General features: G+C 42.8%; 1 protein-coding gene across 2 annotated transcripts in view; it reads left to right on the top strand.

Moving 5' to 3' along the window:
* The window catches only part of FAM227A (family with sequence similarity 227 member A), a 42634-nt gene that overhangs the window by 11000 nt on the left and 18852 nt on the right, over positions 1 to 12782 (top strand). Inside the window, exons 6-10 of one of the 2 annotated variants that reach the window (XM_075009069.1) lie at positions 2398 to 2501; positions 3231 to 3383; positions 3668 to 3769; positions 7681 to 7785; positions 10924 to 11047. In XM_075009069.1, the coding sequence (XP_074865170.1) occupies positions 2398 to 2501; positions 3231 to 3383; positions 3668 to 3769; positions 7681 to 7785; positions 10924 to 11047 (588 nt within the window). The remainder of the gene's footprint in view (positions 1 to 2397; positions 2502 to 3230; positions 3384 to 3667; positions 3770 to 7680; positions 7786 to 10923; positions 11048 to 12782) is intronic. The other variant, XM_075009078.1, reaches the window with a different exon arrangement.

Here is a 12782-nt window from a genome sequence, read left to right as displayed (position 1 = left end):
TGATATTTCGATTAAAAAATAGAACAATACAAAACTAACATGGTACACGCTAATTAAAAACTGCCTAACCAGTAGATTTCAAAATGGAATTGTAAATCAGAAATCATCATTGAACATGTGTGTTTCCTGTGAGTTCGCACTGGGACAGTTCTTGGTTCTATGCTCTTTACAAGTCTTATCAATCACCAGGAAAAAGAAACATAAAATCATCATGGATAAAGTTTGCAATTGACCCACTAATTGAGGGAGTGTTAAATAATGAAGAAATGCTCTGGATCAGTGACAATCCGCATCACTTGGTAAACTGAGTGTACTGTTAATACAACTAAATATATACCTCTAGGAATAAAGAATGTAGACCACACTTGCGGGATGGGACCCTTGGTATTGTGAACTAGTGATTTAAAAAGATTTACAGCAATCAACTGAACATGAGCTCCAGTGTTATACCGTGGCCAAAAGAACTAATGGGATCCTGAAATGTATAAACAGGAATTTTGAGTAGGCATGGAGACTTTATTTTATGTTTGTCATTGGCACGTGTGCTACCACTGTGGGACTGCTGAGCTCAGTTCTGGTACCCACAATTCAAGAAGCATGTTGATAAATTGGAGATTAGTCAAAGACCCACAAGAGTGATTACAATATCTGAAAACATTTGTTATATACTCCAAGAGCTTGACCTACTTATCCCAGCAGAGAAAGTTAAGGGGTGATGTGAAACTGTTAAGCATCTACATGGCTAACAAATATTTGATAACGGGCTCTTCTCTCTAGCAGAGAAGATTATGATCCAGTGGAAAAACAAGCAGTCCTATAGCACCTTAAAGACTAACCTTTTTATTTACTAAGTAATGACCTTCTGTGGGTCAGACCTACTTCATCAGATTGTCATTGTGTGGGTCTGACCCAGGAAAGCTCATTATCTAATTAATAAAATTGTTGGTCTTTAAGATGCTACGTGACTGCTTGGTTTTTTTGTTTTGTTTTGTTTTGTTTTGTGAAGCTACAGACTAATATGGCTACCCCTCAGACTATGATGCAATGAATTTAAGTTGAAGGCAGACAAATTCAGACTAGAAATAAGGGATAAATTTGTAACAGTGAGGCCATGGCTACTCTTCCCCTCCCTTTTGGAAGGGGCAGGTAAATTATGGCAGTTCAAAATGCAAACAAAGTAGTGTTATGAATATTCAGTGCCTCATTTGCATAACAAGAGCCACCCGCCCATCGAAAGTACTGATTTTGAAATAATAATAGCTGTATAGCCAGGGTTCCTTTGAAAGGGTGCTCCAATTTTGTAAGTACCTTTCTTCCCCAAAAAATTCATATCTGCCTCATTTGCATTTTTGAACGGCCGTAATTTACATGCCTCTTCTGAAAGGGAGTGGTAGCGTAGTCATGGCCTGAGAGTAACAACTCTTGCAACAATTTACCAAGGGTTGTGGTGGGTTCTTCATCACTGGCAATTTTTAAAATCAGGATTGAATATTTTTCCTGCTCTAGGAATGATTTTGGAGAACTTCTGTAGCCTGTTGTATACAGGAGGCCAGGACAGATTATCACAGTATAGTAAACTCTTTCATATTTGTCAGCCCCAGGACAGGGAGGGTGCTGGATATTCAAATATTCTGGATAATAGAGAGGTATATCTAGAAATGCATGCTAAAGAAAAACAAGGTTAGAAATTAAGAAACAGAATGTATGCAGAGTACTTTACTAATGACAGTAGTATTGTATACTGTAAACATTCACTGTATTTGCTGTATTTATTTGTGTTTACTTTCACTATAGTGTATTACAGAAAATGTAACTGAAATTTACTTATGGTTAAAATGCAGGTTGTTTGAGAGTTCCAAATGATAGAATGCTTTACTGTGTTATTACCTTTCTGCTCCTGGAACCTACAAATCAATACTGAAATAAGAAAACATTACAAGTCTAGAAAAATTGAGGCAGCGAGAGGCTAATTAACTTGCCCCAGGTCATGAAGGGATTATGTACCAGGGACAGAGATAGAACCAAGACCTCCTGGCAACTGGTTCTGTGCCTTAATGACAAGGTGGTCTCCCCCATATATTGTTGGAAAGGTTACTGCCCCTAGATCTATAATAGTGTTTCTCAGTTGATATATTACCTGTATGTTACCATAATTTTGCCACTTTGCATCCTTAAGCAAGTACCTCGACTAATTCTTTTATAGTGAAATAGCAAGGAAGGATACATCCATTCTTGCAATTTGTCCTCACGCTTATTGACTGGAATGGAGAAGGGTAGAAGCTAGAAGGCTGCTTCACCTTTTTGATTCAGCTGAAATTCTCCTGGCCTATGTCACTGTGGTATCAGTCATGCTTTAGAGCCCCTCGGTATTCTCATTCATCTCTCTTCTTGCTGCAGATAGAGATCAGAAGGAGATATGCAGCTTTGCACAGAAGTATGAGAATTCTGTGTGTGTATCTGACTTTGACCCACTATCTCAGACCAAGATCACCCAGAAGAAGGTAAACTCACCTGTCAGCTAAAAGACAATGTCTGAGCTAATCAATATAAGAGGACGAATATCCAGGAAAATATTTACCATAAACAATATAAAAATGGACAAGAGAAATCAGGTCAAATGTGGGCAGTGTGTGAAAGGAGTATGCTGTACAGAGATTGGTCCCTACAAAGTAACTAGTCCCATAACGTGATGCAATACACAGTAAATGCAATATACTGTGTACATGTAGAGGAAGGAAGTCATTTGTAAGTTTGGATGTGTGGTGTGCTTTACAATTTCCTCCACTACTCTCGAATCTGATCTGCTTAGCCTAACTTTGCTGTATCCGAATAAAGGAATCTATGTAATGAGACTAGATTCAAACTGAGTTCTTGAGGGAACAGAATGGAAGAGGTCTCAGGAGAGTGCCAAAACCAAGGACCATTAAAAGATCTCCATACAGAGTTATGGGGTTGAGGGAGCCTTTGCAAACTCTCTTTAACAGTGAGCCGCAATATTGTGCCATGCTGGACAGTGCTGTACCTGGCCCTGAAGTTTCGGAGGTTGTTGCCTTATATATTCCCAGTTGAAGTCACGTGATCCAGAGATTTGGAACCACAATTAAGTCTTAAAAAAGCCAGTCCTGGTCCTTGGGACATGAAGCACCAAGCTGGGGGATCTGTAGGCACTGGTCATCAGTTTTTATGTTTTTTATTGTTTTTCCTCCCTTCCTCCCTCTTTGTCACCCTAGCCTCAGGATACATTAGAAAAGAACAAACTGGTTGAACTGTATCAATACCCAGGGTACAATGAGCATGAACCAACACCATTGCCTAATGGGACAGAGCTGGCTGATGTCATAGAGAAAGTAGTGCGTGCCCAGAGAAAGTCAGCAAGTGGAAAGGTACTCTGCATACTTGTAAAGAGCAGAAAAATGTATGCTTGTATGCATGTGCCTACGTATGAGTGGCTATGCATGATTATCATAATGTGTATGTGAATATACATGTAGCATGCTGCTCGTAACACTTTGCGAATGAGAGCTTTGGAGTTTCTTAAGGTTGGGTTTGTGGTAGAGGCAAGAACAGAATAAAGAGGATGAATGCATGAAGATCAGAAAGTGATTTGCCTTGGGGGCATATCTTCTGTTTGCACTGCATGGTGGTGTAAAATTTAATGTCTTTGCAGACTCCTTTTTCTCCCAAGATGTTGCAGAAATTTCTCACAGCTCCGGTCTCCCAGGCTGTCCTGTTGGACAGCTTCTGGTGGTTTTTTCTCCACTTATATCAGGTAAGAAAACAACTAGGACAGGGACTGGATATTGATGTTTTTCACACAGTTCCACTGAATATAGAGTCTAGGCCAGAGGGAACGTGATAAATGTCTACAAATAAAATTGAAAACAGAAGTTCTAAACTGTGCAGTGTGGTGCACTCCTGCTCCATTTGTCCCTGGTAGTGAGTGAATACATGCTCCATCCAGCCCCTACAATGCAATACAGACTAGTACAGGTATTCTTCTTCCCACTGGGTGGCATTTAGGGTCTGTACAGATCCCTTAACTACCCAGTGAGGAATTTATATAACATATATAACATGTAACCCTATGAAGGATTCCTTGGAAACCCTGGTGTAAGGGTATATCACCTGCATGGCTGGGAATGGCACTGCCATACAGAGTCCAGTGGACATTCTGGAACAGCTCCTGGTTGTAGAGCTGTCCTTTGGTAGCACCACAGCAGCTACTATAATTTAGAGCAGCCCTAGGGCTTTTTTGGCTTCTGACTAGCTCAGAATCAGGAGAGTATAAACGTACCTTAAGCTACCTTTCCCCCAACTCTCCTCCTGGGATGTTCCCATGGAGTCACTGTGTTGGGGTGCTGTCACAGAAGACTGTTGTTAGGGTTGTGACAGGAATAATGGCTGTCATTAGCACATTTAGAACTTATATTTCGTACTTCTAACTTCACATAGAAGAATTATACATGTTCCAAAATAGAATATACAGATCCAGCAAATTGTAACATTGGTAGGTGACAGGAGGTATTTTGCCAAAGTATCTCTGAGCTATGTGTATTTATATTCGTAAGTCAATTTTCATAAAGCATAGTGGGGGGTCCATCCCAGTCACCATATACAATTGTTTCGTAGCTGTTTTCGCTGTTAGGAATAAGGGGATTTCGAAGTTGCCAGGGTTCTTTCGAAAAGGAGCCCCGTCTGAACGAGCCGTGTGACGGTGAGCTGCGTCAATTTTGAAGTGCCGTGGCTGCTGGCATTCTAATGGTGCGCTGAATATGTATTTCAGCGCTTCATTAGTAAACTTCGAAATGGCCATTTGCATGGCTATTTCGAAGTTTTGGGCTAGTGTAGACACAGCCATATTGTGCCAAATTGTAATGCTCTGATTTGTCAATTCAGTAGAATCAATGGACTTATTCCAGATATATGCTGGGAACCTGAGAGCAGTGTTTGGCTTGCTGTATTTAATTCCATTATTGTTGCTTGCAGTTCTTTAAATTCATTGATGGGCTAAATGAGGAAAAGTTTAAAAACTACAGACAGCATATTTATTTTGCTTAGTAAAACACTTTCTGCGTCAGATGAATTTGCTCACCGAAAAGACACTTCCTGTGTCACCTCTTGTGGTTGGAATAAAAATTAGTGATGGGAAAGAAAACCACCAACAGATTTTCATTTGAAATACAAACCCATTCAAAAGTAAATGTCGTGTGCGTGTGTACAGAGAGAGAGAGAGAACGCACAATTGTGTGTGGGCAAAACAAGAAAAAAAGGTGAGAAAAAATAGAAGGTATTACAGCCTATTTTAAGACCTGTTCTTTACTGTAATATAGTAAAATAATCTACATTAACTTTAAAAATTGATATTCATGCAAGTACATCTTTTGGACTACGTCTACACTAGCCCAAATCTTTGAAATGGCCATGCATATTCAGCACCTCATTAGCATGCCACTGGCCGCAGCTCTTCGAAGTTGCCCTTTCCACTGCTGTGCAGGTCGTGTACACCAAGGACCCTGCCAACTTTGAAATCCCCTTATTCCTATCTGCTGATGGGAGCAAGGGGATTTCAAAGTTTCTGGGGTCCTTTTGAAAAGGGCCCCTGTCTGGACTAGCTGCGCGGCAGTGAAAAGGGGCAATTTCGAAGAGCTGTGGCTGGCAGCATGCTAATGAGGCGCTGAATATGCATTTCAGCGTCTCATTAGTAATCTTCGAAATGAGTTTTAAAGAGAGTCCAACCATTGAACTGGCTAAGCACCTGGAACCAAAGTTGAATTCCTACACCAACTTTTAACTGCCTCTTGTTCATTTCAGTTTAATCAGATCAGTTTGATTATTAGCTCATTCAAAATTGACAAACTATTTGAAAGTTGATGACCAGAAACAGTCAGTTCAAAATTCACTAACTACAGATAACACTTTAATAAATCATCCAGTTTAAAATTCAAAATACGTTCTGATAAACTTATGTTTTCCCTTATGTATCTAGGGCCGTGTCTACACTAGCCCCGAATTTCGAAATGGCCACGCAAATGGCCATTTCGAAGTTTACTAATGAAGCGCTGAAATGCATAGTCAGCACTTCATTAGCATGCGGGCGGCTGCGGCGCTTTGAAATTGACTTCTGCTCATGGGAATAAGGGGACTTCGAAGTAGGTGGGGTCCTTTCAAAAAGGAGCCCCATTGCGACGAGCCGCGTGGCGGCGAGCCGTGTCAATTTTGAAGCGCCGCGGCCGCCCGCATGCTAATGAAGCGCTGAATATGCATTTCAGCACTTCATTAGTAAACTTCGAAATGGCCATTTGCGTGGCCATTTCGAAGTTTGGGGCTAGTGTAGACGTAGCCTAGGACATGTAATGTAGTTTTATTTAACTAATGAACATTTAAATTCTGTTTTATGAATTTTTAGCTGAAGTCCAATTTTCATCCAAATGTTTTTTTGATACAAATCATGAGTAAAAAGTTAACCATCAGGTGGTAAATAAGAAATGCATCATTTAACTTATATAAATATATATTTTAGCTAAATAATGCTTACATAAATGTGCATAAATATAGTGTATCATGCTGGTTAGCAAAATAAAATATGGTAATTTGAAATACTACGTAGCTCTTATATAGCATTTTTATCAGTCAATCTCAAAATGCTTTACAAAGAATGTCTGATGTACTAAATCATAGACTCATAGAACAATAGAGCTGGAAGAGACCTAAAAAAACCATCAAGTCCAGCCCCCTGCCCTAAGCAGGACCAAACCCATCAGATCAGCCCAGCCAGGTCTTAGTTGAGGCGAGACTTAAACACCTCCAGGGATGGAGACTCCACTACTCCCCTGGGTAGACTACTCCAATGCTTCACCACCTTCCTAGTGAAAAAGTTTTTCCTAATGTTCAACCTGGACCTTCCCAACCGCAGCTTGAGGCCATTGTTCCATGTTCTGCCATCCGTGACCACTGTGAACAGCCTCTCTCCAGCCTCTTTGCAACCTCCCGTCAGTAAGTTGAAGGCTGTTTTCAAGTTCCCCCCAAGTCTTCTCTTCTGCAGACTAAACAGTCCCAGTTCCCTCAACCTTTCTTCATAAGTCATATATATATATATATGTACACACTTTAGTGTAAAGTCTCTTGTTAGTTACAGAGCAACATGCTTATTGGTTACCAATCATGCAATCAAAATTTATTTAGGTAAATAGCTAAAGAGTACAAATAAGATTAAAAAAGATTATTTAAATCAAGGGAACCAGGGATATCGGACAATAAAATGTGCTGGTTATTCAAGCTGGGGCTGGCAGCCAGCCCGACTGCAGCGCAGGCCAGCCAGCCCAGCTCCACTGGCCCCAGCTGGGCAGCAGGCCCACTTCGTTGGCCCTGCCTGGGCATCAGGCAGCCAGCCCTGGCTGGGCAACTGGCCCTGGCCAGTCAGTTAGCCCAGTGGCAGCTAGCCCCAGCTGATAGCCAGCCCCACAGAAGTCGCAGCAGCTGTGTGCTGGTTATCCGGGTGCTGGATAACATGGCTTTTACTGTAGTAAATTGGTGCTTTAAATCCCATTGATTAAATCAGTCCAGTCTGCTCATGTCATAGTAGACCACAACTATACGGACAGGCCTGAGGAACTCAGTGTTGCTGAAGCTTGATGATGAATGCCTCTCTATTCATTCATTCCTTTGTTCCTTCTTTGGTAGCCTAATAGAGAGATTCAGGGATGGCTGTTTGATCGCATTGCAAAGAATTATGCTGCCTTTCTGTTCGAATGTTACAAGTTCCGCTACCAGGAAGCTCTTATTAAAGTGAGTGAAAAAAGGTTTAGAAGGTGCAATAGAATTTACACTTAAGCAATGAAATGCCCTGGGAATACCTACAACTATCAGTCCTTTTACCTCTACCCACAGAGATAACCTGATGCTAACAACTGTAAACACATACATAGCACTATATATTATTAGAATGTTGTACAGACACTTACTGATTAATTTTTCCAGGGCTTGTGGTGTGCACTGAATAGTTGGACTTGAATTCTTGTTGACTATCTGATTATTTTGTCTGATTATCCCCACAGTTTGGAATGTTCCTTGATGACCAATGTGGTTCATGCTCTTGTCTTCTGACTGTCATTTAATCATGTGAAATCATGAGACAGATAATGAGATCTGAGGAGCTGCCATCTCTCTCTCTATCAAGGTCCATACTTCCTACCCTTCTCTTGCTCATCCTCAAACCTTCATGCCCATCCCTCAAGCTATTCTTCTTCATCATTGCTCATCCTCTGAATACCTGTTCCCTTCTATTTCTTCTGTAATTTCACTCTCGTTTCCCAGAAACTAACCCTGATCCCTAACCTTTGTCAGACTTCCCTATCTCACTGTCTCACTGAAAGCTGATTCTCTCCATTTGATTCAGCATCTGTGATTGCACCGATCTGCTAAGTGGAAGCGTTGGTTTTCACTTCTCACACTTTATTATTTATCATGTTTATTATGGTAGTGCCTTTGGGACAAATAGGAAAGGGGGCCTGTTTTGCAAGGTGCTGTACAACCATAGAATATTAGAAGGCCCCTGCCAGGAAGAATTTGCCATATAAGCAGACTAAGGATAGAAGAAGGAGTTGAATACATGAGCAGAGTGAAGTTAGCAAACAACATGTTAGTGTCATGTTGGTTTTTATTTTTGAGAGGATAGGCTTGCTTCTCGCCTACTCTACTACTTTCCCTCCACTGAGATGCAGTCCTTCCAGTTCTTTCTGCCCTCTTTATTTGAGTCACTGATTTACTGCCCCTGCTTTCTTTCTTCAGTTTCCCTTGATTTTGTTGTCTGGCTCTCTTTTTTTCCTCTCACTTCAGTCTTTTATCCTAATCTCCTTGATCTTCTTTCCATAGCGAAGGCCCTTGTGATTCTTTGGCCACTTGTTTCGTAGGGTAAATACGGCCTTCAGACAAAGGGGGAAAAGGGGGGTGTCTCCTCCTTTGTTTCCAACGATGCAACATGTTTCTGTTTATTTCTTAAATTTAGAAATTTACAACTGCCCCAGAAGACTGTAATGATTTGAAAGCTAGTGACATTACAAGGGACTAAACGTTGAGCAGCTATGAAGAAAAGATATTCTTATTCAAACTGTTCAAAAGGTTTTGGTTTGTGTACCTGAATACTAGTGTAATGGAAGTGTTTAACACATACTTGAGAGATGGGATGCCTTTGTTTTGGATTCAGCATCCTCCATAACTCTCATTTAAGATTTGAGGGGTCCAAGTACACTGAAGAAGTATTGCAAGAAATCAGATGTAATATTTCTGATGTTTTTAAAGTTAAGAAAGGCAGTGGGGGAGGCAGGAAAGATGGCACAAGAAACAAAATGACAGTGCTGTCTAGGTGGTATTTCACATTCATATGGAGAATCTCCTTTATAAGAAAATCTGTGTGGACTGGAGTTTTTGATGCTCCCTATGAGATGGGGGACAGTCACAGAAGACCCCTTGGGAATGTTCTCCACTGTGATGATGATGTCACCGACACCCACACCTTGCTCTTTGGGGCTCCCCATTACCCAGTCCTGCTTAGCCAGGTCCTCTGATCTCCCTGAGCCAAGGCATGGAGTTGGAGTTACAGCCTCCATGCAGAACAATCCAGACACTTTAACCATAGCTCTGGATGGATGCAGTTCTAGGGCACAACACTCAGGAAATCAACCTCCAGAAGGGATCAAAAGCTCAAACAAATCCATCTCTGTGCGAAAGATTTGAACAGGGACGGCTCATTAAGTAATCCTTCTTTATCAATGAGAGGGAAATATGCACAGTGGTATCCCTCCCCAGGTAATAACAATTTACACAGTACTTGATTATAAGCAAAATAGTTTTTATTAAGCAAAACGGTAGTAAGAAAAAAGACAAAGCTAATTCTATTGAGTTCTTACAGTAAACAACTGCCTTTTTATCAGGTAAAAGCTTCAAGCTCGGAACAATCGTAACCTGACTTGGGTCTCCAGTAATGTTCTCTGTCTTTCTTAGAGTGTGTCAGGCAATTTCTAAGGCAGGCTGAAGACAAAAGATGAAGGAACCTCAGGGGCCTCTATATAGCTTTCTTCCATTGAAGGAATGCCATTTTTCTCTTTGGCTATATCTACACTAGAAGCATCTATCTACAGAAGTTACTGTTGAAAGAAATGTTCCGACAAAACTTCTGTTGACAGAGGACGTCTACGTATAAAAGCAGATCAATCTTTTGACCCGCTCTGTCGACCAAAGGGCCCCACCAGAGCATCTACACAGCTTTTCTGTTTCTGTAGACAAAATGCATTCTGTGCATAGATGCTCCATGAGCTGTTGACAAAACCCCAGTTTTATCTACAAAACTCTGTAGTGTAGATGTAGCCTTTGTATAAAAGTATTCTCCAAGGTGGGGAGACTCACCTGAGTGAAATCACTCCTTCCTGTCCTTTTTAGGCAATCAGCCATTGCCTACTCACTGGTCTGAATGAGACAGCAGAGTTCTGAGCACATCAGCAGATGTGGATGGACTCCCATTAAAGGCCCTCTGTTGGCTAAGAACTGATATCCTCTCACAAGCCCTACTCTCACAATAGGGTAGCCACACCTGCAGCTGAGGTCTTCACAGAGGCAAACATTTGGAATACTTAAAACTTCAGCTATGAAAATGATACATGCTGTAGGATTTACGCATCCAGCAGACTATACCATTGAAAACAATGGGGTCACAAGACATGTTTGGTTGAAAGCATCTCTGAGTTATGCAAATTTATATCAATAACTCGTTTTCTGTAAAGCATGTGGGGGAGGGTCCATCACATCCTAGATATTGGAGGAAGGGATACATCCCTTTTAAGCTCTAAGAAAAAACACTCTGTCCCCAACTTCTCTCACCTAACATGTTTAGACTGATAGAATTTTGTTTTTTCTTTGCTTGACCCTTAGGTTTTCCCTTCATTGCTGAGCCAAGCCTTGTACACCTGCTTCTGTTCCAGCTTTCCAAGATCTTGGTTCAATACACACGAGTTCAAGTCCCAGCTCTGCAATGTGCTGTCAGAGTGGATGACAGGTGAGAGGATCTTTTCTTCCTGCTTAAAAGGCAATATGTGTAGATTATGTTCAGCCAAATGGGGGAGAATATTTTCTTGCCTTTCAAACCACCTTTCTTTCCTGGCTTTAATAAAAATGCTGCTAGCCCCAATCCATCCAGGGGTACTTGGGTGTATAAAGAACAGAGAAGAACATGAAGATTAGAAATGATTGAATAATTAACATTTTGGTTCAGACAGCAGACCAAATAAAATAAACAAACAAACAAATAAATAAATAAAATGAGACAAAATGCTCTGTTCAATTCTGAAAATTTGTCAGCAAATCTGAAAAGTCTGTGTCAGATGAGCAAACTGCATGTCCACGACCAGAACTTCCAGTCCAGTGATTAAGGCATTTGCCTGGAATGTGGGAGACCCAGACTTGAATTCCCACTTTTGAGCAGGGCCTTGAACTCAGATTTCCCCACCTCTAGGTGAGCATAGTAACCACCAGGCTGTTTTAAGTCAGGTTGCTCTCAGTCTGTCCTGTGGAAGCTGTTTCACATTCTATAAATAAATCTGTGTTTTATAGTCTGTCTGTCAGTGCTGCGTTTGTTCAAGAACTCCTCTTAAACCGTAAGAGCTACCGCTGCAACATTTGGAATGCTGCTTTCTCTTACCCTAACTTAAGCCAAGGTCAGGGTTTGGTTGTGCCTGTGGAAAGTGGGAAATGCCTAAATTCCCAGAATTTCCCAGAATGTGGAAAGGGAGGAGGCAGGAGGAGGAGGGAGGCAAAAGGGAAGGGCACAGACAGGAGGGCCATGATACTGAGAGTGACCACTGCAGGCAGCTGCAGCATTAAGAGAGAAGCCAGCAGGGCTGGCGTTCCACCATCTTGCCTACCACAAGGACTGGGTAGGTAGCCGCCTGCCCCAAACCCAAAGCCTGTCCCCTGCATCTGTGGAGAGCATACAGGCCTCAGATGGGGCTGCTGGAGGAGGAGCAGATGCCAGACAGCCTGCAAGCCACAGGAGTGGTTGCTGGAGGCTGGGGTTGGCAGCCCGAGAACATTGCCCCATCCAGACAGCCTGCAGGCTGCACGGGGTGCTGCAGCAGCAGCAGCAGGGAGATAGCTGGAGAGGAGCAACAGCCCTCCGAAGCCTGCCACCCCCAGACAGCCTGCAGACCATGGGGGGACAGGTGAAGGGGGGCAGTCTTCCCCCCAGGTGCTTGGCCCCTTTCAGCCTGCTGGGGAGCCCAAGTGAGGTTAGGAACAGCTCCAAAGCCTCCCCCTGCACAGCCTGTAGGCCGTATGGTAGCCACTGGAGGCTGGGGGGCAGCTCCCCAGAACCTTGCCCCTACTTCAACATCTGATAGGCCATGGAGATGGGCCTGCAGGAGTGAGGGGCAGCCCCCGGAGCCTGACTGTCCACCCACATAGCTTGCTGGGCATGTGGGGGCAGTTGGAAGGGAGCAGCACTCTGGAGTCTACCCCCACCCCCAGACAACCTGCAGGGTGTGGTGTGGGAGAGCTCGCTGGAGGCTGGGGACAGCTCCAAGAGCCTCTCTTCTCCCCCCCCCGCCCCCCCAGAGCCTTAAGACTGAATGGGGCCACTTGTCGATGGGGGCAGCACCCAGAGCTTTGCCCCCCCTTCAACAGCCTGCAGGCTGTGGGTGGAGTTGCAGGAGGGAGGGGCAGCCCCAAGAGTCTGCTCCCCCACAACAGCTTGCAGGGGATACTGGAGGTGAGGGGCAACCACAAGAACATGGCCA

This window comes from Carettochelys insculpta, chromosome 1 (assembly GCF_033958435.1).
Source record: "Carettochelys insculpta isolate YL-2023 chromosome 1, ASM3395843v1, whole genome shotgun sequence".
NCBI lineage: Eukaryota > Metazoa > Chordata > Testudines > Carettochelyidae > Carettochelys > Carettochelys insculpta.
The sequence above is the reverse complement of the archived record's forward strand: the minus strand, read 5'-3'. Positions and strand labels throughout refer to the sequence as shown.